This window comes from Siniperca chuatsi, linkage group LG18 (genome assembly GCF_020085105.1).
Source record: "Siniperca chuatsi isolate FFG_IHB_CAS linkage group LG18, ASM2008510v1, whole genome shotgun sequence".
In the NCBI taxonomy this organism is placed as follows: domain Eukaryota; kingdom Metazoa; phylum Chordata; class Actinopteri; order Centrarchiformes; family Sinipercidae; genus Siniperca; species Siniperca chuatsi.
This window is the reverse complement of record NC_058059.1, coordinates 12,791,437-12,813,628: the sequence shown is the minus strand read 5'-3', so window position 1 is coordinate 12,813,628 and position 22,192 is coordinate 12,791,437. Positions and strand designations below refer to the sequence as shown.

The window sequence follows — 22,192 nt, the reverse complement described above, 5'->3', positions numbered from 1 at the left end:
GGAGAGGACATGGACCTGTGTTCTTTTGCTGTCCTTTCTTTTTTTTTCATCAGACATCACTTCTCTGTAAAGGTTATTAGAGAAGTCACCTAAGATTGATGGATGGAGGTGGAAGACGCTCAGAAGCCCATCTCTCTCACACTCATCTTCATCTGAGTGTTGGTACTGACAGTAGAGGAGCAGAGGAGGAGATGGATGGATGGGTCTTTTCTCCCTACTGTACTTCATCTACAGTGAATAGTGCTGCATCTCTAAGAGCATACTATTTATAGTCTTTTTTAGTTTAGACATCTTACAAAACATTAATTTAACACTATTGCCTACAAAACAACATGAGTGATTTTAATGTTTATGGGAAACTTTTAATGCAATCTCGGATACGGGCGTGTGTAACACTGTATTTGTCTATTAATATGCCGTGAATAAGTATGTGAGGTGCCGCGGGCTAATAGGAGCCGTTATAATGAGGGATGATACCAATAAATTGATATCTCCTACACTCACCACAGTCCTCTCTGCAGCTGCAGTTAAAAGGATTGACTCAGCCTTCACTAACCTTGTATTTGACTTGAACTGTCATTAGCAAATCAAAAGCAGATTAATTAATCACAGGTCCACTGGGGTGTGCATTACCTTAAGTGACTATTGTAATATAACTTAAAGAGAAATCACCCATGGCTTCTCATCTTGACACCAGAATGAATGCTTTGCTACTTCCAGGAGTGCTGATGCTGTCATCAAGAAGGGGGAAATGGATTCTGTAAGTGGTGGAGAGTCTATTAGAGCATTAATTCTGCTACAAATGGAGCTCTTCACAAATGGTCAACACTCATCTAGTCTTCTTCAAGTTTTTTTTCGCCACTCTTCTGCACCTACTACCTATTACTCTACCTTCTCCCTCTTTTCCTCAAATCCTTTCCTTAAAACATACTGCTGTCCGTTTGTTTAGAGGAAGCAAAGGAGGGCTTAGACTGCAGTTTCAGTTGTTACAACTGCTGTTGTTTCAGTTGTAAACTGTAAATGTTATTCAGTATGGGCATATACATGAAAGCACTGCTCCAAGTGTCCGTGTTTGCCACTACATCTGTGTTGTTGTTCTGCCTCGAGCTAAAACGCTTTACTATCCTGTTACACTGTGACATTTGGAAACTCACCATGACTCACTTAGTCGAGGGAAGAAGAGGCCAAATCGCAGGGTGGCTGATGGATCACTGCTTGAAATAAGCAACATCCCTGGAAGATGTAGAGTATTTTATATAAACATGTAAACAAGGAGCTGTCTTACCTTTGTGACCTTCACAAGTATCACACTTTGTCCTTTCTTACATCTTTACATGCCTTATTTTTTCTTAGTCTTTTTTTCTGTATCTGAAAATGTGTGGTGCTATTGCAACCACCCCACTGATGTACTAATAGTATCCCCTGCTGGCAAAAGAGGGAACACTTTTGCTTCAGACAAAAAAAAAGGTGGGTAAAGAAAAGTTCCCTGTTCTGCAGTAGGTCACTGTTTTTGAAAAGACAATAATGAAATGTTTTTGAAGACATCAGATTAGGAATATGAGAGTGAAATGTAATATTGTGATGAACTGAAGCTGAAAACACTGCATGAGCGTAGGCCTACTAACTTGCTTTCACAGGCTGGGAGCGTAGTAATTAAATGTTACCCCACCAGAGGTCACTACTACTTTATATTCAAGAACGTCATTTATTTTATCTGAAATCTCAAGTGATCAGTCTCAATCATCAAATGACCACAGTAAAATGCATAATCAATGGTTTTCCTGTTACAAAAGTAAAGCTTTTAATTCAGCAAATAATCTAACATGGTATATTTTATGAATAACAGAGGCAGGCAGATCATCCTAATTGAATTCCAATTTTAGATAATACAGTGAAAAGTCCATGAGCCAAGAGAAGTCACTGCACCTTATGCAGCTATAATCCACCATTCTGATCAATGCAAATTCTCAACAGTCATTACTGATTGCAGATTTCAATTAGCTATCTGTCACTCAAGACACACTAAGCATTGTCTGTGTACACATGTATATTCAGTTAGCAGATGCTGTCTGTCAATCTATAAGGTCATCATTATTATAGATTGTGGAGCAGAGCCCCTCTTCTATGTATGTTGCCAAAGAACAGCTATGATCCCTCCTCCCATAAACATGCTGGTTTCCATGGCAACCTGGAGCAGGATCTACAGAGCAAACACTTCAGCAGCCAGGAGAAAAGTACCAAACAATGGGGTCTGAGCTGAGATGGAGGGTTAGCGAACGAGGAGGATAGTGTTAGTGGGGAACAGAGCAGGTAGCAGATTCATGCAACACAAAGTCACAAGCAAGGTTCAAATTATGAATTGGTAATGCTCAGTGGCATAAAGAAAGAAAGAAATTGCACACTAAAAACTTTATCAAACCAACTTGTCATGTTTTGGGGGGCTGTGGGGCTGTCAGAAATACAAAAGACACATTTGAGAATACCTGTAATTTTAAATTTGGTCCAGTATGTTATGAGCTGCATTTAAATGCATTTTTACTACTTTTCAAAAGTCTGTCCGTCTGTCATTTTATACCCAAAACTCTTTCACCTTACAACCACGGATTTGCCTGAAGCCATCTTAAAAATGCGACTTATTGCGCCAGTGTGAACTTTTTAAAACTGCGCGGTACAGGTTATTTAAGTTGACAAGGCGTAGGCCTACAAATTCTTTCCAGAAATGCAAATGTACAATTATTTTTAAAGTATTTGTATATGCTACTGAGCAAGAAATATATATTAGTCTCCTATCCGCTCGCCAACGTCTTATAGGCCACAGTAGGAGACCCGTAATTAACAAAAACATTATTTTTTAATTATTTACTGTTAAGGTCCACTCAGTTTGAAATTACGTCGTTCACATGAAGCATTGTCAAGGGCAAAAGGGGTAGTCAGTGAAAGAAAAGAAGTTCCTGGAAACAGGAGTGAGGCGGGACGCCGCGGTTTAAACTGAGAGATTCCTCAGAGGCTTGACTTCTCTGCTCAGTGCACAGTCACACAGTCACACAGTCACAAACGCTTACAGAGACACGGCAGTTGATCTCCTGGTGTTATCCAGACTGAAGGAGCCATTCATCCAGACATGTCACTTTGGGAAAAGCGACAACTTCAACAGGTGAGTGAAGGCGACATCGACAACAGTGTTGTGAAAAACTTGACTGCAAAGGTCATATTTTTTTGTATTGTTTGAGGATACACTTGTAACTTAGATTAAATTGTGAATAGATTAAACTGAGAATAGCTGCTGTTCATATGGATTATAGTGAAAACACTTATTTTTATAGCCTAAACTTTAACTTTAAAAGTTGAATCAGCATGTTTTTGATACCACAGAACATGTTAACTCTGTCATCATGCTGATATTTTAATAAAAAGATATTTTCTATAGTAGCCTTTATGTGCCTAATATTTATTTGATTTCTAAGACTGAAATAATGTATTTAAATCTAAAAATACACGGTGGCAGCTAAGTTGTTTGTGGTTGAGTGGTTTTCTACAGGTTTGAGGTTCAAAGTACAAAGACTGTGCATTGTTGGTTTAATATTACATTTGCTGTTTTAATTCCATATTTTAATTTGTCCTTTATTTGGGGACCCAGTGTTTTATGTTTTGTTGTTTTTGAATAATTTCCTAGGTATGAGCAGTGGATTATCGTATCCTGTGTAAAGCAAATTTTACAAACTGTAACTACTTGAATCCGCTTCCTCATGAACGCAGAGCTTCTGATGAATCTGCTTCAGCCATGAGTGGACAGGGTTGTCAGCTCCTGGTGTCTCCTTGCAGTGTGTCCCCATCACTGAGCATGATCAGAGGACACCAGCCCCAATCCATCAGGATACCCATGTCTTCCCACCAACGGGTCAATCTTAGTCCCTCCTCAGGCATGGAGAAAGTGAAAAGAGGGGTCATCCACTCCTTTGCTTCTGGGAAACAGGGTGGAAGCCATGTTGTCCTGCCAACCCTGAGCCTCCGCAGACAGGTGTTGACCAATGGGAAACATCTAAACATGCCGACTGCATCCCCATACCAGCAAGTGCCTACTCATCATCCTCCAATCACAACAGTGACAGCTACCATACAGACAGGACTCTGCTCCTCTAACAACAGCTTCAAAGGTAAAAACAAAGGTTAACGATATCTCATCAACCCAGGGTGTGTGAGCAAAATGCAAGTGTAACTTTACTCTCCAGTATTTTAATACTCCAGTATTCAGGCTCTAACCCCCAGCTCAGAACAAACTGTCTGCATTTTAAGTGAGTGTTGTATTATTCTCCACCTCACCAAAACCACAACTGATTTACATCTTCATACTCCACTTATTCTCAGTGTGCTTATCACAACATCACTGTCTTCTTGCTAGACTTCTTGTTCTTATTTATTGATAATTAACCAAGCATAAAACTTGGCCCTAAATTTTATACACAGGAAAAGTGGAAGGAGGGGAAAAGCTCATAGTGATTAACAGAGCAGAAAGTGTCTCTGGCCTGCTCAGGTTGGCGAGGGAAATTCCACTACTGTATTAACCTTAGTTAAAGCAGACTAAATGTGATACATTTGAGTTTGATTTGCATTTTGTTTATGACTTTCCAGATATTGCTTATTGAATTTTGGGCTTGTTTCCAGCAGGTTGTTCTGTGTCTGGGTCTTCCATGGAAGTATTTGGTCAGCCAGCTACTGCTAACCTGACAGTGACTAGCAGTCCCATTGCTGTTGTCACAGGCCAACGGTATACTGCAGGACCTGCAGCACCACATCCTCCATCACATCCACATAGTGTGCAGATTCCCCCCACTGATGCCAGGTGGGTAATATCAATAACAGTATGTGATGATGAGCTCACTACACCTTATGAATGATACTAAAGTGGGTAACAACAATCTGTTTCAGATCTTTACTGTCCAGAGAATCCCTGGCATCCACTACCCTTAGTCTGTTTGAAACACAGTCAATGTTTAGTGGCAGACATGAATGGTCGTATGGCTACCGTGTGCTTCCTCCACTGAGTCTACCTCAGTGCTCCACCCAGACCAGCGAGGGAGGTGAGCAGCTCAGCCTTTCCCCTGGCACGGCCATGTCCGGCACGACCGTATCAGGTGGCACTAGCACCTCTGCCTCTTTGCCCTCGTATCTCTTTGCAGGTGATGCCGGAAGCCCCAGACAGTCTCGTGCTAAGAAGAGAGCTCTTTCCATGTCGCCTTTGTCAGATGTCATGGGTATTGATTTCAACTCCATCATACGCACCTCACCTACCTCACTTGTGGCTTATATCAATGGTTCCCGCAGCTCTCCAGCCTCCCACCCCACACTCTCACCTGTCCAGTCTGAAGGTTATGGTCACTTCCTGGGTGTAAGAGGTTGCTGCATCCCCCTGGCCCATCCCTACAGTATGTCAGGCTCTTCGCAGGCTCTGGCCCCACAGACAGAGTGTGGCCGTATGCAGATGCTTGAAGAGGGAGGTGGTCTGGAGAGCCAGATGGCTAACATGGTGGTGGAGCAGCAGTGTCTCCCAGAGGAAGGAGGGGCACTGGAGAAGACTTCAGAGAGCTGCAGCCAAACCACCAACAACCTGCTGCCACAGCTACAGTTACAGCCAGCCCTGTTGACTAATGTCCAAGAAGCTGCTACTCCACAGGGGCCTCCCCCACCCTACCATTCACACCAGCACGTCCACCTCACTAGACGACACTGCAAAATAAAGCCCCCTTCTCAGGACCCTCTCGCACAGGCTCCCATGGTTCCTCCCAGGCATGGGGTGAGCTTTTTACCGAAGGTCCCAATGCTGGAGGAAGAAGAAGGAGAGCTGGAAGACTATGGGGCCCACTGCTGCATGTGGCTGAACTGCAGGGCAGTCTATGAGCAAAAGGAGGAGCTCGTAAGGCACATAGAAAAGCTACATGTGGACCAGCGGAAGGCTGAGGATTTCACATGCTACTGGGTGGGCTGTCCTCGCAACTTCAAGCCCTTCAATGCCCGATACAAGCTTCTTATCCACATGAGGGTCCATTCAGGAGAGAAACCCAACAAGTGCACGGTACACCATGCAGATCACAACTGTGTTTTTTCTCATGCAACTGAAGTCTGTGCTTTATTTTCATACTTTATTTTTCTGCCTCTTAGAAAGATGATTCCGTATGTTATCTCCCCTCCTAACATTACACAGATTATTTTTTTACTCATTTGTGAGAAGGCTGAGTGAATGCAGTTAAAGCAGGAACATGATGAATGTCAGGGGCTCACCGAGTTCAATTCTCAGTGTTCCATTCAAAGCCACAGTATCTAGTTGAAGGCTTTTAAGCCTCAGACTGCAGAAAAAAAAGCCTTTTTTAGGGCAAATGGCTTCTTGTGCTCCGTTTTTATGGCCAAAAATATGGCCTCTCTCTCCTCTTAACTTTAGCCATGGGGTAATTAGCGGAGCTCTGTGATAACTGACATGGGAGTTAACTCAATTATGTAGTTATTAAATCAGCACAAAGGATGCCTAGCACTTTAGATCTGGCATAGCACCATGGCTCTCTAGTAGCTACTGGGCCTGTCAGCAGCAGGGGGTTTGCCAGGCCACCGTTTGACAAACTTGGCCGTCGTGCTGGGAAGGTGATGCCCCATAGTCTGGCTCTCTGCAGGTCTGAATCTGTGGCCAAAGAGTTGGTGTTTATCCATGGCCTGATTATTGATGAACTAGTAGCTTTATTTGTCCAAGATGGATGATCTAGTTCTTTCAGATGTGTTGCAATTGAATGATGCATCTTTAGTTTGGTTATTAATTTTGAATGTAATGTGAGTCTAGAATATAGAAACAAGTCAAACAGTCTGTTTGACTTGTTTCTAACAGTGCTTTGAGCAAAATGCTTATGTCAGCATGCTATGCTAACATGCTCACAATGGCAATGCTAATATGCAGATGTTAAGCAGGTGTAATGTTTACCATGTTCAACATCTTAGTTTAGTGTGTTAGCATGCTAACATTTACTAATTAGCACCAAACACAAATTACAGCTGAGGCTGATGGGAATGTCATTAGCTTTGCAGGTATTTGATTATAAACCAAAGTATTGGACAATAATCATTTTAACCTAATGGTGGCGTTAGATGAAAAGTCAGGGGATCACCAAAGTAATTACAATTCATCCAGAGGGGACCGTGAATGTCTCGACCAAATTTCTCACCAATCCAACTAATAGCTGTTGAGATATTTCACTAAAAGTCAAAAATGTCATCCTTCTAGTGGCGCTAGAGGAAAAGTCAGAGGATCACCAAAATCAGTAGGATTCAACCTGTGGGGATTATAAAAGGATGTACCAAATTTCATGGCAATCCATGTAACAGTTGTTGAGATATTTCAGTCTGGACCAAAGTTGTGGAACGGCCAACCGACCGACAGTCAGACCGACATTGCCATCCATAGATCCATGCCACCAGCATGGCTAATAATCATGTATGGGTTATACTCCACTCTTAACTCCCTTCTTTGTCTTTTTTTCACTCCCACTGGGAAAATACTTGAGACTTAGATGATTAGTTGACAAACCACTGACCAAACACACTTTGTGTCGCTGCTTTTAACAAGTCAATTATTAACGTTATGCATACCTGCAGTCGACCTTTTGTACCAAAATACTCACTTATTAGTTGAAGCCTGCTCTGTTGCCATGGGGCTGCAATCGTTGGATGGGTCTGTGTTCCATGTAATCATTCAGTAATGAAGAAAGTATTCATGGTCACAACCCATCGGCAAAAACAGAATTGATAAAAAATGGCACTTGTGTTTGTGGCACAGTAAATACAGTACAGGCAAATTCTGAGTAAAGAGAGAAAAAGCCAGCACTTATCATTCCTGCACTTTAATTTTGATTCTGACATTTTGATTCTGCATAGATTTTCTTCAGGTCAAGTCTGAACAAATATCTCAAGAGTGCAAGCTTTTTCTTTCTTTACATGAACATTTTCATAGACCTGAGCATGAGTCTATGCATATGATTTCTTCTACTCCCTGAGATGAAAAATTGTGCAAAAATTATAGATTAAACTCTGACTATCACAGACCAGTTGGAATAGCTAAAAGCACTTTAATATTTAGAGAAAGTTAACTTCTCTTGAAAGAGCCCACCTTTCAAATTATACAATTGCCCAAGATGTAGTACCCAGTTTTTCTTAGGAAATTATTGGCAGGTGGATAAACTGATGGGTGATAAATGAAGTGCGAGCAGAACAATGAGGTAGCTCTTGTTGCACAGTGAACATAAAGGGCAGGCCCAGGCTTGTACCTGTCATCTTACAATCTGTTTAATGATGATTCAGCAGTTTGCTAGCATATCCTTGACTCACCAGTTTATTTGCATCTGTCACTCTGATTTAAACATATGAGGTTTTAAAAGCACAGTTTAAAACCCAAAACAAGAGATTTCTACAGTCATTGTGAGGCTTTGGAATTATTAGATCGTACATTGTGGCTGCCATGTTTTCTACCACCACTCCAACACTGAAAATTCCACTCAATTAATTTCAGTTATAATAACAGAGGTAATTGTGGTTATTTTTAAAACAATAGGCTAATTAGCACCAGTGAGCATCAGTTTTTGGAAAAGTTGGCCAAAATGTACTTCATCTACTGTCTTTCAGCATGCATTATTCATGCTGTGATCAATCAGTGCATTTGCATAGAGCAAAAATTAAACCTTTTCACTCTATCCTTGCTAATCCACTAAATTGCCCTACATGAGTAGCTTGTAATTCAAGCCTCGCTAATGCCACTGAAGGCAGGCCTGATAAGATTTCAGGTTTGACAACATTTTAAGAGCCATCCTTACAATTGTTTGGAGGGAACTTACTTGGTTTTGGCACCAGGAAATGATGCTTTAGTAGAATACGTTTTCACATTACAGCGTCTGTCATTATTCTGCATTAGTAAACAAATCATTTTCTTTCACTGCAAACTTTTACAAAATTAAAAAAAAAAAAACAAGTTGCTGATAAAAAATAATGAATCCTAGCCTGGAGATAATTGTAATTATTTAATAAAATTTGGATAGTGATACATTACAGTAATACATATGCCCTATTACCGCATATTGCAGCCATTTATTGATCCAGAAATCTAAAATTCCTCCTCAATTTCATGAAAAGTCCCACGTAGTGTCTCCTAAAATTTTGGTAAAATACCAATTAGTGATAGTATTGTTTTAAATATATTGTTTTAAATATCTGAAGGTTCATATGATATATTTAACACTAAAGAATTTTGTCCAACGTTTTTAGCAGTTGTGGCAAAACTATTATTTCTTATGTAACATCCCTCCAGGAATTTACAAGCCAATGGAGACAGGGACTGAAAAGCTAAAAATATACAGTGTAAGGAAACAGGTGAAACAAAAAGAGCAAAGAGGGTAGAAATATCACTGGTGAAACAAACAGGGAAGAGAATGAATTGACCTCAGAGTAAGACTGGGCACTGGACAGACTCTGCTGGCACAGACTGCAGCTGTCATTGTTCAGCCAGGGCATGAGTACCTGCCAGGACCTGTCAGAAGCTGGCTGTAACACTGATCTACATTGAGAAGCCATGCTGCTTTCTTTTGAGCCCAAACGTCCCTCGTGACAAACTAAAAATCCCTCTGCGCTTTATGAGAGCTTATGAGAGTTACACAGTTACCCACTCCTGGCTAGTCCTGGAGTCTTGGCAGTATTTTAGCTTTATGCTGGTTCTCACTTGTCTGTCCACTTTGGTTCAGAGAGACTATTTATCTCTGTCTGTGCTGTTTTTCTTGTGGTACTCTAGCTTAGGGGTCTGTTATTAATTCTTTTCTTTAAACTATATTCAGGGTTGGTGCACTTTCCAAGTGTGTCCCCTTATGAAGGAGCATTTATTGTAATAGAACAGAACTGGAAAGAGTGGCCGAGTGAAGTGAATTTCCCATTTTATGCTACTCTACTGTTTTGTTCGGTTTCCATTTTAGTCTATTTGTTTTGACAAAATGTTAATAATTCTTAATAATAATTCACCGCTGATTAACCTAAATCTTGTGCTTTTATAAAATTTCCAGAATACAACCACCATCCATTTAACATTCAAAAGTAGCAATAGCTTTGCTGCAAACAAAGTTTAGCTAAAAGTGATGTGAAAATGATTTTATTTTCTAGTTTAATTGCAGAAACAGCATGGGCTCGTTATAGTTTTTGAGAATAGATGTTGTCAAGAAATAGCTGTGCCATGATGAGAAAGAAAGGCAAGTATTTCTATGTGGAATGCAGAGGAATGTTATTAGTGAACTATTAATGGGAAGAAAAAAACATTTTAATTTGGCTTCGGCAGCGATGACTGAGAGGTATCAGTATGTGAGGAATCTAGTCTTAGAGAAAAAATAACAAAATTGGACATGGTCTGTGTGTTTTCTCCATAAGGCTTAGGAAGGACATTCCAAACCCCCTGTGAACAAGAAAAGGGAGAGTAAAGTCCTGGCTTTACAAAGGAAAACTTGATGATTCACATATTTTAGCAGTGAAGTCACTGTGGTCGCATGATACTGCAAAAAAGAGCTGTTTTGCTGGTTTGCATTACTGTGGTATTAGTATTTTCCTGAAGCCCAAGAAGTAGTACAAGTGCAAGGCCGTGTGTATGATGCTGTTATACATATAATGTAGTCATTCTTTGGTCTGAGTTTTGCTGTAAATGTATTAAGAATAGTCTACTAAAAGTGACTTTACTTTTTTTGTAATTGGCAACTACCAACCGCTGTCAAGGTGATGCAAGATGGATTCAAAAAACAAACGACAATACAGTGATGTGTGTATAAACACTGACCCCTGCTGGTGAAACACACAACCATCAGAAATGTATTACTTAAAATATGATATTTGTGTTAAAGTATAAAAAAAATGTAAATGTATATTTGGGAGTAAAAAAACTCCAGTTATTTAGACATTTTAAATGGAATTTGCAAGAGAGTTGCAATTAAAACTCCTTAACAAACAGGGGAGGATGACCTGCAGTTAAATCCTTACTCAATTTTGACACAGTATACATTGTTTGAAAGTACAAAGCCTCGTGATTCTGAATGAACATCACTGTGACAGCAGTTCCTTATTTTGTAACAAGAGTGCATACAAAACAGAAAAGAAAAAGAAAATAGCTGAGAACAAACTGTATATTTTCTACCACGTTTGTGCCTCTGTACATTTGGTTAAGTATCATTTAGACTAATTCTGACTTATTGATAGTAAACTCCAAAGAGTTACCTATCAGAAGAGAGAAGGATCATGACTGATTAAAGCTGTTCAAGAGCAGTAACTATTTCATTTTGGGTATGTTATTTTTGGGCTTGTGCATAGAAAAAAGAGTGCTTGTTAAGGGATTTAAGGATCTCAAATTGAATATGGTGATATTTATTGCCCAGCCAATGATGTATCAGACTCATTAAGCTAGATTGAATTATCAGTGTTAGATTGTCAAGTAGATATCTTTTCCTCACAGTGTGATGTGCTTTGTATCCTTAGTGTTGCACACTATATTGCACACAATATTTGGTCAGTATCATGGTTGTATTTGCCTTTTCTCAAAGTGTGCTGACAAATATAAAGGCACAGTCATTGAAATTATAATTGGCTGATGGTAAGAGTGATGTGGTTGTATAATAATCAAACATAAAGAGACAAACGACTACTAGTAATAGCCAGGTTTTCCAAGTTGTGACTAGATAACATAAACTTGCCATAAAACAAAAATGCACATGTCTCTGCTGCATGTTTACCCCTCTCGGGGCTTTGCTGCTTTATAGCTGCTTGCCTGTTAACCATGAAACTACTGTAGCAGTGACCAGTTAGGGCTTACTTGAGTGTCAGTTGAGACTAAATGGCAGTAATTTTTCTATTTAAAAGGTTTTCTATAGTTCCTTTTCCACACCCTCCCACACACTGAGGTCAGCAGGCCTTTGTCTGCAGTAATTTCTAGCTCATAAGCTCATAGCTCCATTTATATGGGCAACATCAGTTTGGAGAACCTTGTAGAGCTTATATTCAATATTGCACTGGATGGAGCCAACAGCCCAAAACAAAGGACTTCAAATGAATGACCCCCAGTTTTGAATGCATGTAGTAGAAACACTGTTAATCTGTGGCTACCTGATGGCAACAAATTGCTTGCACTACTTTTACTGTGTTTGTATGCGGTTACAGTTTGAGGGCTGCAAGAAGGCTTTCTCTCGGCTAGAAAATCTGAAGATTCACCTGCGTAGCCACACGGGGGAGAAACCCTACCTGTGTCAGCACCCAGGATGTCACAAGGCCTTCAGCAACTCAAGTGACAGAGCTAAACACCAGCGTACACACCTGGAAACAGTGAGTGGCAGCCATGCACAGACACATACAATTATGGATGGTATTTCAAAGCTAGTGTGTGTGTCTTTGCCTCTATGTGGTGTCAAGTTTTCATATGTCTGTGGTTGTACAGAAGCCATATACGTGCCAGGTGCCTGGCTGTGCAAAGCGTTACACTGATCCCAGCTCCTTGAGGAAACACGTGAAATCCCACTCTACTAAAGAACGACAGTTACGGAAGAAGGTACATACTGCAGTGCATGCTGTAACACAATTCACAATTTTTTAAGTTTTTCCTCTTTGAGAACAAACACTTTGTTCTTGAGAATGTATTTTACTAAGAAATGTCATACCAAGTGCTCAACTCATTGTAAATTGTCCACAGAATTTGTTGACCAACTAAATAAACTGGAAAAAAGCCATAAGCTGGCTCCAGGTTTTGCAGTCATAAATAACTTTCCACCTTGACTAAATCTCATTAGTGATGATTGTAAGTAGACAGCATCACTTCCTCAACACTACAACCATGAACAAAAGAAAGGTTACATTTATACATTTCATTGTGCTTTTATTTGTCCTAATTAACTGAAAATATGGAGTTTATAATATCTGTGATGTGCTCTCCACCCCACTCTGTTAAGCTCTACAACTTAACTGTTCACAAAAAGTTTTATTTACTTTAATTTTCAGTCAGGTTAAAATATCCAGCAAACTAGCTTGTCAGTTTATACATCCACTTACGTTAAAACTGATAGAGCTAGGTCATACAATAATACACAATTATGTTGTTTGTTATATGTTTTTTACTGTTTTCACCTCCTTTATTTTCCACTTAGCGTGACTCCATCACAAAGTTTCACATTATGGCACTGCAGTGTTTCAGTTAAGATTTTTGCATGTTTGTGAGAGATTTATACTCTTTAGCTCTTACTGAGGGTGATGTCACCATAGATACAGACAAAGAAGGTGGGTAGTTACTAAAAAAAGTGACATTTTACAAAGTCTCCCACATGCTCAACTTCTTTCATCTAAAACTCAAATAAATGTTTATTGTAATTGATGAATTGATGAAGACCACTGCAAAATCCTATCTTATATACTGTATAAAAACCCATATAAGCATCCATTAGCTGTTTCTTGTCTTGTCTGCAAATAGTTCTGATAGTAGCAAACAGTCTTTAAAGCTATAATCCTTAAGATTTTCATCATATCAAACCCAATGATACTATTTACGGCTGGCATTTATTCAGCTATAGTCATTAAATGTATTTACACTGATTAGTTACTTCTCTATATAGTAGTTTGTATTGTCAATGGCAGAGACAGCCATTCCTGCGATGGATTCAAATGGCATGCACATGCACAAGGGATTCAAGGGGATGGACGAAATTTGGAAAAAGATAAGAGTCGGCTAATGTGCACATGGTACTTAATGATATAATCTGGTAGAGTGAAACAGCAGATCCCAGGCATTTTGTTTTTTATATTGGTAAAAGTATAGCTCCAGCGACCTATAAAGAAGACATACATTTTTCATCATGGCCAAACAGAGTAGCTGCTCAAAGGGCGTTTTCTGCCCCCAGTGATCAATAAACATAATTTTGAACAAGAACAGTGGAACATTAAGATGTTCTTAGCGTTACCACCATTGACCACAGGAGTTGCCAAATCAACCACAACTGAAATCTTAAGGATTATACCTTTAAACTAGAGCCAAAGTAACAATGTGACTTCTTCATATAAATAATTACCATTTAAAATAATTTTTTGTTAATTTTTGCTTTAATGGGATAGAAGGTAGTAGAGGAACAGGGAATGCGGGAAGAGAGAAAGAGAGTGAGACAAAGCGGTATGGCATGCAACAAAGTATCGAGTCTGGATTCCCATCAATGACGCCTTATGTAGGTCTTTTGTTTATTTTTTGTAAAAATTAATTCTTGGCCATATCAAATATAAAATATACTTTTATGTCCATGTTCAGATCTATTAGGGAAACTTTTTTAACATCTAAAAAGAAGAAGTGCTCAAGGTGACCTGCCAGAGGAAGCATGATAATAAAGTCAGATGTTGAAGACTTAAAGGTTTTTTTTTAGTTATATCTGGCTAATCAAAAAACATCCACATAACAAAAATATACACAAGTGCACCACAACAAAGCAAAAAGACACAATATGCTCTATTCATTATGCTGTTCACCACTGTTTATGTCCCATGTTCTCTAGATGAAATCCACTGCTGATGTGACCCAGGACACGCTGACAGACTGTTTAACCATCCACCCTCTGCAACCAAGCCTTTCTCCTCTGGCAAGGATAGACAACAACTTGAACTCTTCCCCTTGTGCATCCCATGAGTCATACTCTGGTATGTCTAAGCCCTGGCTCTTTGCATTAAAATGTTTGATATGAAAACTAGGTACTTAAGCATATCCACCTGCAACCATGTGCACATAATAGGTTTATCCATTAGATTTAGGCTGTGGTGGACAGCCCTGAAGTGTCTGTCATCCCTGTTCCCTCAGCTGCTCCACAGGGACAAGACTCCTCCAGCAATCCTCACCTGGCTCTGTTGTGCTCCTTACAAGATGATTTCAGGTACTGAGGATTTTTGTGTTATTGTGTTGGGTCTGTCGGTTTTATATATAAAAAAATCTTTAGCATAAAATCCATAAAATAAATCATTCATATTATGTTACTATTCTTCCATTCATGCATAGATACATAATGTGACAGGAATCCCAACTACATTTTTGAAAACAAAAAAGTCACTAAAACCCTCTCATTGGTAATGTAAATGCATACTGTGTTAGCGTGCACGTACCCATTCATAAGCAAAAAAGCCGAAGCCAACAGTTAGCTTTACTCAGCAAGCCAACTGGTATTTTCTTTTCATTTTGTGTTCCTATTTGCACAGTTGGAACTTTGACTGTGCCATGACTGATTTAAATGCTTCAGAGATCTTTTTTCTCCCTTTTGATGATCTGAAACAATCAGCTTAAAGATTGGTTGTCATGGCTTCAAGGCTATAAGCTCATAATTAGAATAATCAGTTTAAAAGAGCACTATTTTGTACCCTGATAAAAGAGTCTAAAGTATTTTTTTTTTGGTGTGTGTTGGTGGGTGCTATGGCTGGGAAGAGGCTTTACAGGTTGGGGATGGCCAGCAACACATTTCCCTGGTCAACCCATAGGAAAACCGCCCTTCATCTATACACTTCAAAGCATGTGATAAAGTATTTCTGTCGTTCTGAGCCAGATGCTTGTGGCTCCTCACTGGCTGTGATTGTTCTCATATCAGCGGTAGGCCAAAGCATTCACTGCAGGATTCTGGGTAGACAATTGGCCTGTGAAAGCAGACCTTGCCTTGCCTCATTGGTCTCGACTGCTGGTATTAACGGATGCTATAGCCACCAACAAGAGCAGCTAAGGAATTCATAAGTGAATCATAAAATCTAAAAAAAATACCATTTAGGTCCAGTGGGAGAGGAGAGATGCTGTAATTACTTTTTTAAATGTTAAATCGATTGTAAAATCCTTGTTGCCATTTTCTGTACACTCTGGGATTCCTTTCGGGTTCCCATTCAGACTGTGTATAGTGTCAGCAAACTCTGGCTACTTTGATATTCTTGCAAGTGTGTTTCTTGGCCAGACTTAACAGCAGGGGTGTCAGCTGCCATGGCCACTGAACAATATTCAAATTTACTAGTTTAATCATCTGTATTTAACAATGAGTAACATGAATCTGAAAGTAATGTCCTTGATTTTCTTAATGTTGTAACAATGAGCAACAGAGGCATAAAAATGAAGTTAATGATTTAATGGTGGGTTGAACTCCTATACAATCCAGACAAAATTATATTCACTGAAGTGAAATGAAGTTTTCCCATTTTAGCTGATTACACTTAAGACAGAAGGAGCAGTCTTGATCCATTATCTATGTAAAAGAGTAATGACAGAACAAATTGCAGGCAGGCATAGACTTGCACTATTGTGTTGGAAAATGCTAAGAATGAGCCTGTGTTGCACGGGCCATAGGTAGAGTACAGACTGTAATACATCATGAAGTGCCTCTTGAGAGCTTCCATTGCTACTTACATCAATTGCCAAGCATAGAGAATCAATCTTGTGGTCATGAACTCGATAACTGAAACACCTGAGGTGGAAAATTGTTCCCAGTATTGTTCAGAAACTATTTATTGCAAATAGCATATATATGTAATACCATACCTATGCTTTTAAATTTAGTTTGTAAATTAGTTTTTAACTTGGAGCACAAAACATCCTACATGGAGTGCACAGTGTCTTTCCATTGCTGTACCAGAATTATGCCATGCAGAAAATTAAGGGTTAAATCAGCAGTGCGGGAAGCCAGGATGCTAAGGAAATGAAGCAGAGGAATCCATGAAAGCAGGAATTCTTTCTTCATTACATGGATGTAGCAAAGATTTAAAAGTCTAAGCTGAAAGACGGAGCTTTCTGCATTCTTTTAAGTGGTTATTTCAAATATGTGCCATGTTGTCCATCTCATTTGCGCCATTCAAGCGAGTGAAGGATTGCCTAAGGACAACCCCAGATGATGACAGTTTCATCTCATGCGAATGGTTGTGGAACCAATGCTTGCCAAAGTCTGTCTCAAATGTACACAGAATGTGTGAAACCTTGTCATTACCTCATGATGGATTAATTAATGCTTAATTTGCAGGCTAACTGGTTATCATGCCTTTGTGTGAAACTGGGGCTAATATGGAATTGGAAAAATACAGTTGTTTGTTAAAGTGCAATGTTTGCAAAATTCGAAAATCAAAGGTGGTTAAAGGATGAAGGAAGTTTGTGATCTTGGATGTTTTTTATTTCTTTAGTGCTTGACATCTACAGTAAGTGGTTTAGAAAGAGAGTATGATAGACGTTAATGTTGATGTTTTTACATAAATTGATGTAATTACATAAAGCTTCATATGAACTGCATAATATTGCGCTTACTTATTTTTTTAAGGAAAATACCATACATCTCTCAAAACTAAATTTTCTACATTCTTAATTGCATGTCTGTTTTGGAAATCATAACTGTACAAGGATGTTTTCTGGATAGTCCACATAATACAAATAATAAAATATATATTGTTCTTTTTCTTAATTCCTCAAGCAGAGTATTTAATTCAGTCTGAAATATTTCAGGTTTGTTGATCCTTCCCCTCACCAGCTCTTCCCCGGGGACCAGAGTGGGCCTTGCTCTTCCACCTGCCTCCTGCATCCTCCCAATGGGACATCCCTGCAGAACAACCAAGATCTGAAGCAGCCCAGCCAGCCTCCTGATCTAGCAGATCACACTCCAGGTACTCAGAGGTTTATCATCAGTGTATTCTTAAGGTTTGTCAAATAGATGTAAATACAGTTTTGCAGAAGGGGAGGTTCTTCTGAAAAAGGTCTGTAGTGCAAATTTCACATCTGAAGAGCCTATTAGCAAATAGCTGGGCGGTTTGACAATCTGTTTGAACAGATTTTCTCACATGCACATTAATTGTGCAGTATATCTTTATGCGTAACAGGTGGCTGGTGATTTTTCTAGTTAGACAGAATCAGGCAGCTCCACTCTATGCACCTTTAAATAGATATCACCTTTCCCCCCCCCGGAGTTGACAGCCACAGTGATGTTGACGAGGTGTTCAGAAATACACAATTTAGTTTTAAACTGCTGAGATAAAGACAGGATTTGAAATGATTGAAATGCAGTTTTTTTTTCATTTTTGCAGTCTTATGCTGCTTTTCAACTGAAATGTATAATTTAAAGAGAAAGGCTATAGACTTTAATTGAGTTGTTTTTTACAAAAAGGATAAATGTGAGTGAGGCTTTTGTCATTTGTCTTGTAGAGCTCTCAGGGCAGATGAAGATGCTATATTCTCCTCCACAATATGGAGGAATCACAGCACAGGCCAGCTCGAGTCACCTGATGCAAGGTGATGCCTTTGGTGACAGCCTCCCTCCAGCAGTCAGTAATCCCAATGGGGTAGGCACCTTACAAACAGCTCTTCCCTGCATTACAGGTAATGAAAATACAGTCTAAACAAAACTGCTCGAGGATAAGCACTTTATTACCATTGGACTTCACAACTCTTGCTGTGCATACATGTATCTGTGTATTTCTGTGTGTGTGTGTGTGTGTGTGTGTGTGTGTGTGCGCGCGTGCGGGTGCATCTGCAGGATTTGATGTCCACAGACAAGTACAAGATGTGGCTCCTAATCAAGAATTACATGGAGATTTCTTCAGTATGGTGGACCACTGCACAAGCCAGGTCTCCTGCATCTATACAGAGGGATGATATTGCTGAATTGCGGGTTTTGTTCCTTTGCACTGTTTCGAATCCACGTTCCATTTAAGTCAAATGGTCAATAGGAAGAACACTTTTGATGGCAACGCAACCTGGCAGCAGCTTCATTTAGCCAAATAAAAGGATATTTGATGATAAAACAATCTAAGATGCTGCTCCCTGGGTTAGATAACATTGAATGAACTGACTCTTACATTCTCAGTGCAAGTTTTTTTCTCTCTCTCTTCAACTAAATCTCTATAAATGTACCATTTGACTCAACACTCTGGCTTCTGCCTCCATAATCAATGTATATTAATGACTGAGCCTACTGAATTTTAATGTTTACTTTCTCAGTTTTTATACAGCTTGCACAACATTACAAGTAGTAAGTACTTCAAGTAGTTTCTGGTGACATTTTGCACAATATTCAATGCTGCAATTCAAGCAAGTATGCAAGGGATCATTTATTAAGGTTTTTCTTAGAACATGGCTTTGTGATTATAGTATCAAGACAGCCTTACCGTTTCACTGTAATGTTTATAGACGTAACCTGTATTTTGAATATAGTAATGTGCTATGACTGCTCCTGTGCCTAGACCATTAGGCAGATTTGTGTTGGTGACCATACCAGTGATTTTGCATGTTTTAGTTTATTTATTGCAAGTGACTTACACTTCACATTGCACTTGACCCTTTCTGAAAGCATGGCATAGTGCTGTACATTTTTTAACCTCTTTTTCTACAGCCATTCATTTCAGTTCATTTCTAGATGGTATGAAAATGAACTTGTGGAGACTTTAAAACTTGATTGAGATACGTAAACTGTCACAGTAGCTGCTTTTATTTTGCTATTTACGTTATTGTTGCACTTTAATGCAGTGCAGACTTCTCAATCCAATGTGCTTCTTTCAGCTGCATTAACATGGAACCATAACACGAAAGCAAATTGTAAGTCTCTGCAAATTTTTGATTTTTATAGTGTAGTGAAATGACCATGGGGGTTAAAAGCTCTGAAAAATGATCAGCAGCAATGTAAAGTATTGCTGATTTGTAGTAAATGGGCAAAACTATGCAAAAATGCTGCTATGGTGTTTTAACTTTTGAATATATTTGGAATGGATCAAGAAAAAGAAGTTAATCATTTGTACCCTTGTTTGTCATTTGTCATACCTTGTGTCTCTCAGTGATATGCACCAAACTCTCTTTTGGATCAGTTCATCATGGCTAATTTTATTGTTTAAAGCTCACCACAGAGATCATTTATAAGGTTACAATTCCAACACCCCAAGGCGCCGTGCAACTGATGATGAAGACATACACGTGCCTTTACATAGTGAGAGAGCCATGACACTCAATAGCTGTCAATTTCACAAATTCTACTAAAAAATAAAAATGGATGGAAGGCAAGAGAGGTTCATTTAAAAACAGCCTGTTGTTCTGTCGCTCAAGAACAAGGCCAATGATATACCCACATATTTGCGGCTCTCAAAAATAATGCAACAAATAGTTTGTGGATTTCTAAAAATGTTTTTGTTGATACTTTAAAAAGCAGCAGCTTTGCACATTATAAACCACATTTTCTCAGGCAAAAGTAAACTTATTTAATTGTTTAAGTCAGTATATCTCTATAGAGTCAGTATCTCTATTTACATCAAACTAAAGAAGACAAAGTTAAAAGGCACAATAGAGCAATATAAATAACTTAGAAATACTTAGAAATAATTAATTCTCAAGGCAATAAGCTAAAGTAAATCACAGAAATAATTAGCAACCACTGCAGTATACCGGAACAGTATGAAAGGCCACAGGTCCAGCAGGCACCAGCCTCCACAGCAGTGTATTTTTCTTGTTTGAAATTGAAAGGACAAACTATTACTTGAAAATAATTATTTTAGCAAAAGATTGTCATCCTTTAGATGGGGGTTTCAGTAGTTGCTTAGCAACAACAACAGCTTTTCCAAAAAGCATCTGTTTAGTACTGCTAACCAAAAAAAGTGCTGCGCAGTGGACACAGGTGGTTGGTTAAGCTTTGTATGCAGTAGGAAGCCTCTTAACAATGCTGGTTTTGTTTGGTCACTGTTCCCAATTGAAAAGTTCTGCATGTTTTTAGCCCTACTTGTGCTATGTTGTAAAATATTTTAACTTGTAGCGCATGAATACCATGCTTGATATTTAATCATTTTATAGATATCAACAAGAATGTTTTGTCTTGTATGGTGAATACTGGGTACTGCCTGTGCACACTTGTGGTAACAAATTTGCACTAACACTATAATGTATAACAAGGCAATCATTCAGTCAGCATTAATTTCATGTGATACCACCATTTAAAACTGTCAAAACACTCTGGAGGTGGGTATGTTTTTAGCCCTACTTGTGAAATGTGGTAAAATAGTTTAACTTGTAGCACATGAATACCATGCTTGATATTTAATCATTTTATAGCTATCAACTACAATGTTTTTTCAACCAGTATCCACCACGTTTGCACAATGCACAAAAATGACAAGTAGTGTTGCAATAATTTAAGGCTCAGATATTATAGTCAATAATTGCTAGTCAAGCAAAGGTGAATGTCCAGTTTTGACTAAAACAACCTATTGTTTGCTCCAAATGTCAGAACAACGAGGCCCAGGTTGAGAATCAAAGTAGGAATATTAATTTTGATTCAAAAGCCCTGAGGCAGTTGTTAACACGGTCAAGTAATATGCACAATGATAACATTTAATTGTTCAGGTAGAAAGGCGCATTCATTAGGAGGGGTTAACTTTCCAATAACAAAGTAGGACAGTGAGAATAATGGCAAAAAATGCAACATGATGGTCAATAAATACAGAAGAATGGCATTCACCCTTGGCTTATCAAGTTATCTTGTATGGTGAATACTGGGTACTGCCTGTGCACACTTGTGATTACAAATTTGCACTAACACTGTAATGTATAACAAGGCAATCATTCAGTCAGCATTAATTTCATGTGATATACCACCATTTAAAACTGTCAAAACACTCTGGAGGTGGGTATGTTTTTAGCCCTACTTGTGAAATGTGGTAAAATAGTTTAACTTGTAGCACATGAATACCATGCTTGATATTTAATCATTTTATAGCTATCAACGACAATGTTTTTTCAACCAGTATCCACCACGTTTGCACAATGCACAAAAATGACAAGTAGTGTTGCAATAATTTAAGGCTCAGATATTACAGTCAATAATTGCTAGTCAAGCAAAGGTGAAAGAACTCCAGTTTTCATTTGGGCAAAATTGTATGCAATCTGCATAGCTCTCAAATCTGAGAAACAAGAAATGAGTGGAACAAGTTTAGACAAAAGTGAGATCTGGAGGTGGTATGAGTAGTTCAATGGTAAACCATTGCTGTTTTTATTTAATTGTGCCTGATTTTGTGAACTTAAAAAGTGAATGTCAAGAGAAAAATATCTCTGAATTGTCATAGCAAACTGAATTGTTCATTAAGCTGGAGAAAGACATGAAAAAGCAACACCCAGATGTTGCAGAGGCTGAGACAAAGACCAGAATGG

At 38.8% G+C, this 22,192-nt stretch overlaps 1 protein-coding gene across 6 annotated transcripts; it reads left to right on the top strand.

Annotated features, from left to right (window-relative positions):
* The first annotated feature begins 2,941 nt into the window (after window positions 1–2,941).
* glis3 (GLIS family zinc finger 3) lies at window positions 2,942–19,799 on the top strand. 6 transcript variants are annotated; one of them, XM_044173970.1, is made up of 12 exons: window positions 2,944–3,154; window positions 3,674–4,154; window positions 4,663–4,840; window positions 4,927–5,078; window positions 5,178–6,070; window positions 12,205–12,366; window positions 12,479–12,589; window positions 14,568–14,709; window positions 14,867–14,939; window positions 17,519–17,676; window positions 18,212–18,385; window positions 18,543–19,799. In XM_044173970.1, the coding sequence occupies exons 2-12, from the start codon at window positions 3,782–3,784 to the stop codon at window positions 18,659–18,661; spliced, it is 2,535 nt and encodes an 844-aa protein (XP_044029905.1). In that variant the 5' UTR covers window positions 2,944–3,154; window positions 3,674–3,781; the 3' UTR covers window positions 18,662–19,799. The 6 variants fall into 6 exon arrangements, with proteins under 6 accessions (XP_044029907.1, XP_044029906.1, XP_044029905.1 ...); XM_044173967.1 differs by having other exon boundaries at window positions 3,757–4,154; window positions 4,927–6,070; XM_044173968.1 differs by having other exon boundaries at window positions 4,666–4,840; window positions 4,927–6,070.
* The last annotated feature ends 2,393 nt before the right edge of the window (window positions 19,800–22,192 follow it).